This window comes from Molothrus ater, chromosome 20, assembly GCF_012460135.2.
Source record: "Molothrus ater isolate BHLD 08-10-18 breed brown headed cowbird chromosome 20, BPBGC_Mater_1.1, whole genome shotgun sequence".
Lineage (NCBI taxonomy): Eukaryota > Metazoa > Chordata > Aves > Passeriformes > Icteridae > Molothrus > Molothrus ater.
In genome coordinates, this window is record NC_050497.2 from 678,393 (window position 1) to 692,889 (window position 14,497).

Genomic DNA, 14,497 nt, shown 5'->3' on the forward strand with positions numbered 1-14,497 from the left:
CAGTAGGAGCAGAAACCTGCCATCTCATTTATGACTCCCAGCAATGCTGAAGCTCCTTCCCCAGCATTGCCCAGGCACAGCCCAGGGCAGAGGTGGCTCTGGAGGCTGGGAAGGGCAGCAGTGGTCCATGGCTCTGGGCTGGCTCCCTCTGCTCCAGAGGGGCATCAGCAGGCAGGCCACATGCCACTACAGCAGCAGGGTATGCTCAGAGGAAAAAGGGGTGGATACTGAAACATCATCATCTTTATGGGTGAAACAACTGCTGTAACATTTTCCTTGGGCTTCTGAGCCAATATGATTCTTAATTTAAAAGAAAAGAGGAAATACAAAGGAACACACTTTAAAATATAGTAAGAGCTGAATATGCTTTGTATAATCAAGGTGGCGAATGGAGATAAGAAGCAATATCAGAGGCATTTTCCCTGGCCTGAGAACAGCTCAGAAAGAGCCAGAGTGAGGAAATCAAAAATCTGATTATCCATTAACGTGTTCAATCAATGCTAACACTGATCTCTACTGACAGATCTGCAGAGATACACTGTGTGTAGTCCAGCACTATGGATGAAGTGGGGCTACAAACACCGACACCCCTGACTCTGTTCACAAAATCCCTGCACTGAAACTGAAAGTCATGATGGGCATTTTACACTTCTGAGTATTTGTGCTCCTTTAAGTTTAACTCTGGTCAATCATCCTTTCTATTATGTCTGTAGCAATATTGCTGACCAAAACCTGCAATTCTCTGTCTACACAACTTTTTCTCTGGGTATTCCAACATATTTTATGTCAAATTTTAACTGAACTCTACCAGATAATCCATGTTATCTTAATTGAAAGAGCAAACATGAACCACATTTAACATACAAACCTTAATTATTTCTAGAAATTGATGGATAAAACATTAGATGAAAAAATATACTCTGCTTTTGAAAACAGAAAAATCTGAACAGACAGCAACTGAAAATTCTGTTAACAATAAAATACTACTGGCTTAACCCAATACTCTTTTTTAAGAACCAAAGTGATGAAGGGGAGAGAAACTCTGCGAATCACTGACACAGAGGCTGGAGTGGGAGGTCTCTCAGGCCCAGGAATATTTCTGCTTGTCAGAGGCTAAAAAGATTATTTATTGTTTCCTTCCTAAACCCAGCTCCACTGCCACCTGTTCAGAATTTACTATAAAGCTGTTAAACAAGACGAGAACTTTGATGCTGACTGTGAAAACAAGTTTCACTGTATCTGACCCGAGCAGCACTCACTGCTGATCCAGAAGCAAAGGAATTTGATTTTCTTCTTTAAGCACAGCTATCTTTTTACCTTTATAAGCTGTTTAAAAAATGTAAATAAAATAACTCAGTGGACAATAGAGGGCATTCATCCCCCAGAAAGACAGCCGCCACCCTTAGACATGAAATATCGCAGCACATTAAGTCATGAGACCCCGCTAATCAAAGCTGACAGGGCCCTGAATGTGATTTCTGCTGAGACTTAGCGATATCATGGGGCACTGAAGCATGCACAGCCTGCCAGACTGCCCCTGTTCATGTGACAATGGCTTTTATTCCCCAAAGAGGCCTGCGAGTGACAAGAGTCCCCTTTGTCTCTCGGCTCCCGCATTCGCAGTGCAAGAGAGGTTCATTCAAGCAGCCCCAGACACTCTTTGAAAGGCTGAAGTGTAACATAAGATGACCATGAAACACTAGCTTGCCTTCTGCCTACCCCTCATTCTTCTCCAGCACAGCCTGGCCTATTCAGGGCCTCTCGCAGCCCCGCTTGCGCTGCATTACCCCCGGTCTGCTGAATCCCAGCATTGTCCTGCAGCACCCAGCGCCCTTCCACACCCCAATGGGGTGTCCTTCCCCAAACCCAGTGCCCTTCCACACCCCAACAGGGTGTCCTTCCACACCCCAACAGGGTGTCCTACCCTAAACCCAGTGTCCTTCCACACCAGAACACCCAGTATCCTTCCACATCAGAATAGGGTGTCCTTCCCCAAACCCAGCACCCTTCCCACACCAAAACACCCAGTCTCCTTCCCACACCAAATCCATCCAGAGTCCTTCTTGCACCACTTCCACTGACACTCAAGTGCCCTTCCCACACCAGAAACACCCACCACCCTTCCCACACACTCCAAATCCACCAGCACCCAGCACCCTCCCCTCACCAAATACCCCAGTGCCCTTCTCACACCAAATCCACTGCCACCCAGTGCCCTTCCCACACAGCACTGATCCAGGGCATTCCCATGGCACGTCCTCCCACAGCCAGCACCCTTCCCACACGGTGTTCCCCTGGCTCCTGCAGCCAGCAGGGCTCTGGCACCTCTGGCAGAGCCCAGGTGGAGGGTGGCATGGAGCCATGGCTGCCTTTGGGGGGGTTCTGGGAAGGGGACAAGGCTGCTGTGCTTCACTGGAACTCCCTGAGTGGGAGTGTTGAACCCTCCCATGTCCCCACGCCATGGGGCCCACAAGGAGCAGAGCTGGGAGCCCTCAGTGCTCTCACTGCACTCTCAGAGCTCTCACTGCTGCTCCAGCAGCTGCACGCTCCTGTCACAAAAGAAAGATAAAACGCCAGACAGCCTGGACACCTCAAAACCGAGTTCCACATCCCTGCCGCTTCCCAGCTCCCAGTGCCTGCCTGTTCCCTGCATCCTGGGAGCACAGTGCCATCCGCTGGCGCTGCTCCCCTGCAGGTGCCTCCTCAGCACAGCCCGTGCTGCTAAAGCACAACCAGAACCTGTCCCTAGGCCCTTCTCCTGTGCCCCGTGCCAGCACTGCCCCAAGCCTGGGCTCAGCCTCTGACCAGGTCCCCCAGATCCAGGCTAAGGGAGGCCCAGAGGTGCTCCAGCAAAAAACTGCCACAGGCATCCCCAGGGAGCTCTGGAATCTCGTTTCCCAAAGGGATCCTTCTCCAAAACCTCCATGAGGGAAAGGAGCCTTAACTCTCAGGGCAGAGGACATTCATGGTTTGCACACCACAGACAAATGGAATAACCTGCTTAGAATAAATCACAGAATCCCAGACTGGTTTGGGTTTGAAGGGACTTGAAAGCCTGAGCAGCTCCATCCAGTGCCACCCCTGCCATGGCAGGGACACCTCCCACTGTCCCAGGCTGCTCCCAGCCCTGTCCAGCCTGGCCTTGAGCACTGCCAGGGATCCAGGGGCAGCCCCAGCTGCTCTGGGCACCCTGTGCCAGGGCCTGCCCACCCTCACAGGGAGGGATTTCTTCCTGATATCCCGTCTAAATTTCTCCTCTTTCAGCTTAAAATAGTTGCCCTTGTCCTATCACTATATACCCATGGAAAATGTCATCTCCCTCTTTTTTATAAACCCTTTTAAGTACTGAACTGTAAAATGCCTGGTGTTTTATTGCAAACACAGCAAGAAAATAAATAATGACAGTCAGGATTTGTATGGATTTCTATCCTTTCAGATGAGAGACTGAAGAACCAACAATCCTACATGTGAGTCTGCTTCACTGCCCCAGCTGAGAGATGGGGAAGAGAAGGACAGATGGACACCCACAGCCACTGCAATGCTCAGAGCCCCAGCTCCAGGTTGTTTGGGGTGAGCTTGACTTCGGCATGTTCAGTCCCCAAAGGCAGTAAAAGACGTCCTGTTATTTTTGAAGGGAATTCTATTCATCCTTCGGGTAACAAAAGAAAGCTAGAAGAAAGCTATGGCTGAGAGTGAGAAGCTGTTGAGGTTTCCTATTCTTCACACTGGGAATGAACAGTAAATGATCTCTGCTGAGGAAGAAAAAACAGAACAACAATTCCACCAAAAAATCTAGAGCTTTCCAAAGCTGGATCTAGAAAGAACTGTATTTCTAATGAAAACAACAAATATTTTTGGAGCCATGAACCTAAAAATCCTACTTGAATATAATCAAATAAGACATTTCTTCATGTTGTAATTGTCAAATAGTCACATTCAAAAACTTTTTGAGCACAAGACTAAGTCTCAAGCAGCAACCAGGGAACTTCGAACCAAATACAAAATATCTTTGTTTCAGTATTGAAAGAAATCAAAAAGAATGGGATTCCAGGATGTGACCTGGGAATTCAGCTGTACTGAAGAATTTCAGGATTTTATGATTGCTATTTTTAAGATTTAAAAAATGCTATTTTAATTTTTACTTTTGCTTAACAAGGTCAAGTTGTTATATACCATCCAAACGAACCGTGCTTCTGGGAGAAAAACAAACCCTTTTGCCTTTAGAAAAGAAAGATCAGAGAATAGTTGGGAGGGACCTTCAAGACCATTCAGTTCCACCCCCTACCATGGGCAGGGACACCTTCCTCTACCCCAGGTTGCTCCAAGCCCTGTCCAAGCTGGCCTGGAACAATTCCAGGGATGGGGCAACCATGCTGGAGATGCTGCAGTGCTGTAAAACAGGGTAAAGCACACCAGATCCTGGGCCTGGTGAACTCCTGCCTGTGTCAACCACCCAGACACAGACACAGGAGGTTTTACACATTTAGAATATAAGCCTCAGTGGTAAAGAGGCTTCAAAACTCCTCCAACTGAGACCTAAGGTTGGGGCAATCACCTGGGACTAGTGAGGTTTTCCAAGCCCTCTGGCTGTAGGTGGGCTGGAGGTAGCACAGCAGGTCTATGACCAAGGACTAAAATCCCTTCATTTCTTGCTAAGGACAAGGAAAACAAAAAAGAATACAACCATCCCCTTAAATTCTCCAAATTAAAGCCTATTAACCCATTACTTTCAAAGGTCAGCAAAGTAGCGGAGGGAGGATTCCCAGGCATTCTGTCCTCAGTCAACAGAAAAGCCAAGGTTGAGCCCAGGCTGCTCCTGTACATGGGAAGAGCACATTAAGCTGCAGCATTCACAGCGTGCAGCTGCTGGGATGAAATGGAATTCACATTGAAATGCATCCAAAAAAAAGGACACAGACATTCACAGAGAGCTGGCAAGGTAAATTTATTTGAAAGACATGACCCACCTCTTTGTAATTGCCCTGGAGATAAAGATGACTGACATGTTCAAGCAAATAGTTCCGGTCTGCTGTGTGGAGCTGGTAAATGCTAATCAGGGGGTCAAGCAGATTAGCTGGGCACTGGGAGAGCATTCCGAGCACACGGGCCTGCAGCTTCTTCAGCTTGGTGCCAGACTTCAAAAAACAACCAAAAAACAATCAAACACAGGTTTGGTAAAGATGGCTGCGATTCAACGGTGGTTGAAAGCACAGCTTGTTTAAACAGAGCAAGCGAATTCCTCTGGAAGGGATTCTCTGATTTCCCCATGGAGTCTGCAGGCAGAAATCACAACAATATGATACACATTTTTTCCACAGCACCCACTTTAAGAACATGAAATGTTTATGGGGTAATTCTGGAGAAGGGATAGGGCCTTGTGCAAAAGTAAAATCTGAAACTGGAAAAATGCCCTCTGTGCTAACAGAGCTCTTCAGAAATTCTCCCCCCTAGTTCCCAGAAGAAAATCTTTGAATCCAGCGACTCCCCTCCAGGGAGATCTCACCTATCAGACATAAGAATTCAATTTTCATTCCCAGGCTTGCTGCTGGGTGCATGAAGGGTAGGGAAAGCAAAAGCACCATCAAAAGATGCACAGACACAGGTATTTAATTCCTTGTGCTCCCACATGAACATTCACTCATGACACAGGAATTTTGATGCCAGTAGCACTTCACCGATCCTGTAATGGCAGAGCCCAACATCTAACCAGAGCCATTTGGAAAAATGGGAAAGGAAGCAACACAAATATAAAAGTATCCTGCAGTTCAGAGCCAAAAGCTCACAGAAAAGAGAAAATCTCAGTAGGTCAGAATATCTGAAGGCAGAAGGAATGGTAAACATTAGGACATATAATCTGATGACCCAACTTTACAGAACTAATCATCCAGCTGCTGAAAAGGCAGGCTGTTCCCATTTTCTGCATTCCCACCATATGGCAGGAATTAAGCAATCCTAAAGTAAGTGGCTTCTATTTGCAGAGCTGGAAGAACACACAGAGCAGATTTCTGCAACTGGGTTTCTCCTGACAGCAGGGATGTGGGTTCCAGTGGGAGAGCCTCCAGCCTGGAAAGGCTGCAAGAGCAACGCTCGATCAAAGTGGTTTGATCTGGAGAGATGAAATCCCAGCTTTGGAGGGGAAACAGCTCTGGCAGCACATCTCCCAGTATGATTTTATTTTCAGGCCAGCATGCCACAGATAACATCTCACTGTGTTTCACACCTTGTCACACTCTGTATAAGACTACAGAGAAGATACTGGACTTTGGAATAAAGTGAAACTAGAGATACTTGAGGAACATTGCAATCAATTGCTCTCTCCTCTCTCCCAGTTCTCTTGCTTTCTCTTTTTCTAACCTGTGGGACAGCAGGATGTGCTTTTATCCAAAGCTGCAGCTCCGTGGTGATGCAATACCCCAGGGAATGCCCTTTCCCTTTCCAATCACTGCTGCTCTCCAGCATGGCCAGGAGTCCTGCCAAAGGGTCCTCCAGTCTGGCAAAGCCCCGCCTGATTTCTTCCTTGAGCTGCCGAGATACAAAACCACATTGTCATGTACAAAAAGATTAGTGAATCCTCCCTTCCCCCAGCTGAACACAAAGCTTTATTTTTTAATTTAATCTATTCAGAGAGGTAACTGTTGCTATTCAGCCACCATCCGCGCCTCCAGTGACTTTTCATGTCATTACAGATTCCTTCATGGCTCACTGCACCTCAAACCCAATGGGAAAAGCAGCAATTGTCCACACTAATTATCCCATAAAGACAGAGAAGTTGTTCTGTGGGGCAGACAAAGGGGCTTGGGATTTGGGGGAGGGGGAGAAGTGAGCTGGAGAGAGGGGTGTTATTGGGAAAATAGCAATATTGAAGGTAGAGTAGTGGGCTCAAAAACCTCCTGGTCTTCTAAGATACCTGCAAGGTGTAGTACAAGAACCCCTCCTCATGGCTGCACCACAAACCTGCACATTTGACCTTACGCCCACTTCAGCCACAATAGTGCCCATGATCAGAATATTTGGGAGTCTCAAATTAGTTTGGATTTTACACTCAGATCAAAGTGAATGAAATATCTGAGTTCAAATTCTGTCAGATTGTCATCCTCCAGATCTGTGCCCCTTCCCCTAAAGGCTCCCTGAGCACCTCCTGCCCCTGCACACCTCCATGAGCCTAAAGGCCCCACAAAGGGGCTCAGAACATGGGAAAACTCCATGCCATAAATCTTAGGAATCCCAGGGTGATGTGTTTAGAAATGTGAAGGAATTGGACCCTCACTTTGTGAATGTTAATAGGCTACTTACTCCCCATCTGGTAGAAGTGATAAATTAGCAGTACTGAGCAGTATCTCTATAATGTTTACATTAGAAGTAGTTTCCAGGGAGCTGGGAGGGTTGGCAGGGTGAGGAGGTGGCATCCTCAGTACCCACACAGGACCTCTCACTGCATGGAACATCACCAGCGTGGAGCAGGGCGAGAGCAGAGACAGAAAACAAGAAATCACTGAGAGCAGCTGCTCTCTTTCTTTTCTGGCTAAAAAGCCAAATCCAAAAGATGCTCATTCCTGCTGCAACCAGCACTTGTAATTTACTGGATTCATGGCCCCATTCGGAGCTTCCAATGGAAACAATATAAAGTTTGAAGAGCAACATGGAAAACAAAATAAAATCTACAGAAAATTTGCCAATGAATTTTTTCTTTTTTTTATTCATTGACAATTTTTACTGGAAGACAGTTGTTTTCCAGAGTGTCTTTCATGTCTGGAAAACCCACAGAACCTATGGTTTATGACAGAAACTGTTTTTTTCTCAGTAGGCTATAAAGGCAGTATGAAAAAGCCGATGACTAACGGAGATGGGACTTTAGATAAGAGATTTCTCCCTCTAAGTAATTTTCCCTGTGGCAAGAGTTTGCAATGTTAAACACAGGGCTCCAACTTTGCTGGGAGATGCAGCAGAAGGCAAAGATGAGCTCTGATCCAACCACAAACATCCAATACAACAGCCAAAGGAAAACAAAGCAACTCGCCAACTCCACTGCACTGTTTGGAAATGGCTTTTCTTCCCCCCAAAAAGCCCCACTTCAGCACATTTGGAGCTTCCACCACCCCGCTCAGCTCCTCCTTGGGCTGGAATCTGAGCCTGGGCTCTGGCAGGATGGGCTCCAGCAGACACCAGGTCCTGCTGGCACAGGCAGAGCAGCTCCCAGCACTGACACCATCGCCGGCAGCATGAACTGTGCTCGTCTGTCTGAGTCTGGCCTTCATACAGTGAGACTGTGATGAGCTGGGAAAAAGCCTCCTTCCAAACCTCCCAGCAAGCCTTCAGCTAGGGCATCTATAGTCTGAGGGGGAAAGGCAGAGAACAAAAAGGGCATGAGACACCTAAATCAGAGAGGAAAGAGTGCTGTGCTGCCTGGCTCGTCCCTCTGCCAGAGAGGGATTCCTCTCAAACGTTTTTCTAATTGCCATTTCCATTTCAATTGATTCCCATGGCAGGGAATGCTCCTTGCGGGGGATTTCTACAGCCTGACAGATCATGGGAATAGGAAAATGTTGCTGATGCTCAAACTACACAGTCCTTTATTCAGCTTTGATCCCCTCTTTCTAGTCCCACAGCTCCGGGCAGTCTGATGATGCTTCCGGGTTATTCCCAAACTGTCATTCCTATGTAGGAAATGACCACTTCTTGTACCCATGTTCCAGAACCAGGGTCACACCCTGGCAGACACATTCCTGCCCATGGTCACTGATTTGAGACCAAGGGGCTGATTTCCCCCAGCTATGGACAGTACTGACCTATAGGCACACACAGCAAGAGGCAGAGAAGCTGCTGCCCCTTACCTGCCATTGGGGCAGCTGAGCTGGACTTGAGTCAACTTACCTCAGTTATTGGGGCTGGACATTTGGGGGGCAGCAGCAGCAAAACCCACCTGAGCTGCACACAGAGGGCAGAGCAGCCCAGCCCCTCAAAACAGAGCCTGCACTTTCTGTGGGTGCACAGCCCTGGGCACGGCTCAGCCCGTCCTGGTGAGAGTGTGACAAGCACAAGTCAGAACCCACTGGGATATTGCTGCTGTGCCCCCCCACAGAAGCTGGGCTCACTACAGCCCTCCCCATTGCTCCAGAAAGGCTTTCCTTGGGCAGCCTCCAAGCTGAGAAACACCTTCCTGCTCAGCACACAGCCTGGAGAGGGGACACACCTGCAAACCCCCTGGGGACCTGCAAAGCCCAGGTGACACTGGGGTGGCCAACAGAGGAAAGACATGGAGCTGTAGGAATGAATCTAAAAGAGGCCACTAAGTTGGTCTGAGGGCTGGAGCCCTTCTGCTCTGGAGCGAGGCTGGGAGAACTGGAGGTGCTCACCTGGAGAGGAGAAGCTCCAAGGAGAGCTCAGAGCTCCTGCCAGGGCCTAAAGGGGCTCCAGGAGAGCTGGAGAGGGACTGGGGACAAGGGATGGAGGGACAGGACACAGGGAATGGCTCCCACTGCCAGAGGGCAGGGCTGGATGGGATATTGGGAATTAGGAATTGTTCCCTGTGAGGGTGGGCAGGCCCTGGCACAGGGTGCCCAGAGCAGCTGGGGCTGCCCCTGGATCCCTGGCAGTGCCCAAGGCCAGGCTGGACAGGGCTGGGAGCAGCCTGGGAGAGTGGGAGGTGTCCCTGCCATGGCAGAGGTGGTATTGGATGAGCCTTAAATTCCTTCCCAACCTAAACCAGTCTGTGATTCCACAGCTCCTGGGGATCCTCCAGCTTTCCTATCCCCAGCAGAATCACTGCAGTGCTCTCTGCCGAAGGACACGTCCATGGGAGGCTTTTTCTTTTCCAGAGTATTTTTCTTCCCAATCCACATACATATCCCAGAGTAGCCAGTGCAGAGATTTTGATGATTTCTCTTTCCTGCTGTTGTTTTGTGGGATTAACTGCCCTCCAGACCTAAAGGACAATATTTTTTTTTCCTCCAACTCTAACAAAACTTGATGGAAAGCTCAAGGTTTCAGAGTTGCTGAGCTCAAGTCTCCACCAGTGAGTGACCATTTGGAAAGGCACCTCTCACACTGGGTTTCCAGTTGTTTATTCCAGCTGGCAACCACAGACCAACAGTAATGGAAAGTCTAAGAGCAGCAGCCCAGGACAGTGAGTAAGCACTGCAGACACCCAGGATGGAGCACATCCACCAGGTCCTCAGCCACGCTGGCCACTCCACACAGGAGATGCTCCACGTGGTTATGTGGGAGCTGCAGGGCTCTGGGCCTCCTAGAAAAGGAACCATTTCACTTCTGAACCTGCCTAAGCAGCACAGAGTTAAACATGGAAAACTCAACCCTGCATCTGCTGGTTTTGCTAGTTTTCAAGCTTCCAAACTTAGATTAAATGTATTTTACTGCCTATGAAAAATCTCAGTGTAGAGCCCATAGGTTGTGCCGTATAAAAATAACAGCACTAATTTTAGACACCAGTGTAAATTGCATTCACCACTCTAAAAGGCAAAACCAAACCAAATCAGAAAAAAAAAAAGAATACTTTAAATATGAAAGCTTTGATATACCCAATTGGCAAAAAACACTTCCCTACCAAATTCAACTCTCATTTTTTTCAGCTACCAGCAATATTCTTCCCCTTCCCCCCAAGATCCTCCATTTAAGGGACAAAAAAAGTGTTTAAAACAAAACAAAAGCAACTCTGATTTTCTTTCCTTCTGTAACCCAGCCCTGGAAACTCCAGCTCTTTTCTAGGAGCCCCTGAGCTGCTCCCCATCACACAAAGCTACCTTTTCTTTTCACTTGTAGCTGCAAATGCAGAGGCTCTTCCCCTGAGTGCTGGAATGAAAGCAGCCCTGAAGGCTGGCGGGTCTGACCCGGCGTCCTGTGCCTGGACATGCTCAGCATCCAGAGCTGCTGTGGGCAGGGCTCAGCCTTACCTTGCCCAGCTCCTGCTTTGTCCAGAGGAGCTGAAGGGTTTTCAGCAGTACGAGTGGGTCCTGGCCTGCAGGAGGGGGAAGAGAGAAAAGGAGGGAGAAAAACAAAACAAAACAAAACAGATTTATTGGCTCTGTAGAGGCAGCTCAGACACACTAGGGCATTGTTTCACCCCAGAGAAATCTGCTACTCCATGCTGGAAAGCACCAAGCTCCAACTGCCAGTCAGGATTAGTGTGTAAAACCCTGCACTCTGAAATCCTGACAAAATCCCAGCCGGCAGCCAGGCAGGCTTTAACTCAGCACCCCTGCACTCCCAGGCTGTGCTGGGCAGGCTTTAACTCAGCACCCCTGGTTCCTGCACTCCCAGGCTGTGCTGGGCAGGATTTAACTCAGCACCCCTGCACTCCCAGGCTGTGCTGGGCAGGCTTTAACTCAGCACCCCTGGTTCCTGCACTCCCAGGCTGTGCTGGGCAGGCTTTAACTCAGCACCCCTGGTTCCTGCACTCCCAGGCTGTGCTGGGCAGGCTTTAACTCAGCACCCCTGGTTCCTGCACTCCCAGGCTGTGCTGGGCAGGCTTTAACTCAGCACCCCTGGTTCCTGCACTCCCAGGCTGTGCTGGGCAGGATTTAACTCAGCACCCCTGGTTCCTGCACTCCCAGGCTGTACTGGGCAGCTCCAGCCAAGCCCTGCCCACCCCACCGTCCCCAGGGAGAGCTGCAGGCTCCTGGGAGAGCCAGCCCAGGTGGGGAGGGATGATCAGCACAGGAGATTTCAAGGCCTGGCTCTGCAGTGGAAGCTCTTGGCTAGCTGGGATGGAGGAGGGTGACTTTGGGCCAGAACAGGGCCCTGGGTGTGCCCAGGGCTGCTGCCCTGCCAGGCTGGACAACAATGGGGCTGCAGGGGGATTCAGGCAAGAGGGACAATGAAAGGCTGCTGTGATAAGTGGCAAGGCTAAACAAAGAAGGATCAAATATTTCAAAAAAAGGTTATTTGGAATTTTCCTCTTACTTTTCACCTAGTTATTGCAGAACTTGCCTTCAGTTGTTCTTTTGTGTGTTATCACTCCTCATACAGTCATCATACCATTATTCATCAGAGCAATATTCATCACACCAGTACTTCTAAAGCAATTGTTCAGGAATATTTAATTTTAAAAGCAGTAACATGTTTGATATCTGATTCTACTTAATTCACAATCATTTACTTATGAAACCACGACACAAAATATTCTGAATGAAAATCATCTGCAGCATCAACAGTTAAAATGTGAAGAATGAATTTAAAAATCTGAATGAACTCTCCAAACCAATCCTCCTAATGCACCTCCTCTTATGTTTTCATACAGCCAAAAGAAAAATGTTAAACTGAAAAGGAAACTTCCTTTTAACCACCTTCTGTGTTTTACAATTCTGAAAGAGCTCATTTCCAAATGCTAGATTTCATGCTCAGTATCTCATCGCACTTCATATTTCAGGTCACAAAAAACTCCTTCAGCTGTGAAAGGCTCTACCTCATCCAGCTGAACTCTGAGGCACTGCATTTATAAAATACTTGAAGTAGCAAGCTGATTACTGGTTGAGCCAAGAGCATGATAATATTCCCATTATCCACTAACCTCTGGGAAACAGCAGCCAAATTAAAAATGCCACATTTACAATTCACAAGATAATATTTTCTCTCATCTCTGGTTGTTCTGAAATGTTGAACTCTCCAAACACTGGCTGTTCTCAGCTACTGCTCCTCCTTTGGAAAAAGAAAAGGCTCTTTTTACACCAAAACAGAAGAAAAGCCAGATCTCTTCTCCCTAGTAAATTAGCAAATTACAGTCAAATTCAGTCCATGTGTGTGTGCGCATATCTGCACACTCTCCTCTTGGCCTGACTCCCAAAGAAATTTATACACACAGAGGAAAAAAATGAGAATGCAATGCAGTGTGTAACCAAATACACTGTAAATCTGAGCTGTAATTAATGCAGGGAACAGGCTGGAATGATACAGGAAATGAGAGCAGTTAGGAGAGCAGTGTTTCACTTCACATACAACCAATAATTCAACTTGTTAAAAGCTTTCTAAACCTCAGTCAACAAACCCAGCCCTTTTTTACTGACTGTTTCCTACCTTACCTCCCTGCCACTGAAACCCGAGCTGACACAGCAGGAGGAAAACATCTCTGCAGTCAGTTCCAGCCAGGTCAGTGCTGCCAGCGTGACACTGAGCAGCCACAGGGACACCTTCCCTGCCCCAGAGGCAGGCTCTGCACACACCCAGAGCTGGGTTATTTCCACAGAGCACCCCGGAGCACAGCATCCACTCCTCAGCACAGGAGGGACACGGACCTGCTGGACAGACTCCAGAGGAGAAGGCTCCAGGGAGACCTCAGAGCCCCTTCCAGTGTCCAAAGGGACTCCAGGAGAGCTGGACAGGGACATGGGACAAGGGCCTGGAGGGACAGGACAAGGGGGAATGGCTGCACAATGACAGAGGGCAGGGATTGAACAAGGAGAGAAACCGAGAAATCTGCTGGTGTCTGCACAGAGCTGTTCCTCACCTGGTGAGGCTTCTGGCAATCTAAGGATGAGGCACAGTCAGGGGCTGAACATAACAAAATAACCCACGAGCAGCTGCTCCCAGAGCCAGACATAAACAGGAGAGCAAAGCCACCTCGTGCCCTTGTCTCATCCAGCAGAGGGAGGAAACTGCAGCTCCTGCTGCACCTGGAGCTGCTGCATCCAGTTACTCTCCAGATGAGACAGAAGATGGAAATGTGAAGGTCTCCTGAAAGAAATTAACAACTCATCTGCTCTGTCTCCTGCAGGACCTCTTTGGAGGACTGTCCTCACAGTTCTCCTGGCACCCCCAGAGTGTGAAAAATGAAAATTAATCAATGACTACTGCTATACTCTGGTGGGATACCATACAGGTAGCTGCCCATCCACATCGTGAAGGAAGAAGAGAATTAGTAATAAAGTAATACCAGGACATCCAAGGAAAAACAACAGGACCATACAGGGAATCTCACAATCCTTCCAGAAAAACCTGGAGATCTTGTGGCTGCTCCATACAGCAGGGAGCAAGAGAGAAGTATAAGGGAAGGAGGGATAAAGCAAAGGGACTGAAAAGCAGATGGTCAGAACTGTACCACAAGGGCATCTGGGCTCAGCTCTGGACAAGAACAAGGCAAGTATGGGGCATGGTGGCCAGAAAAACCCCATCATTCCCACCAAGGACACCCAGAAGTTCCACTGCTAAAGAGAACTTCAGTCCTGCAGAGTCTCCTACATCCAGCTATTAGCAAGGGGCATTCTGTGAGCAAAATAAAAACAAGAAAAACCAGCGAAAACAGAAAAAAACCCAACCAACCAACCAAACAAACACCCCCCCCCCCCCAAAAAAAAAACCCAGTGTGGAAAGTCAGAGAAACCAGGTCTCCCTGCTCCAGCTGTGAGCAGGAGACGTGTCCCAGGCAGCTGAGCCCTTCCAAGTTCCTACACTGAGCTCAAGAGAAGGTGCTCAGTCTGGCACTGACCCTTCACAGCTCCCAAAAAAAGGGTGTTGCAGACATTAAAACAGCTGGAAAAGCCTCACCAAA

General features: G+C 48.2%; 1 protein-coding gene across 1 annotated transcript in view; it reads right to left on the reverse strand.

Annotated features, from left to right (window-relative positions):
* EXD3 (exonuclease 3'-5' domain containing 3) overlaps positions 1-14,497 on the reverse strand; it is a 255,511-nt gene that overhangs the window by 165,202 nt on the left and 75,812 nt on the right. Inside the window, 3 exon segments of the mRNA XM_036393870.2 lie at positions 4,968-5,135; positions 6,355-6,522; positions 10,908-10,972. Of these exon segments, the coding sequence (XP_036249763.1) occupies positions 4,968-5,135; positions 6,355-6,522; positions 10,908-10,972 (401 nt within the window).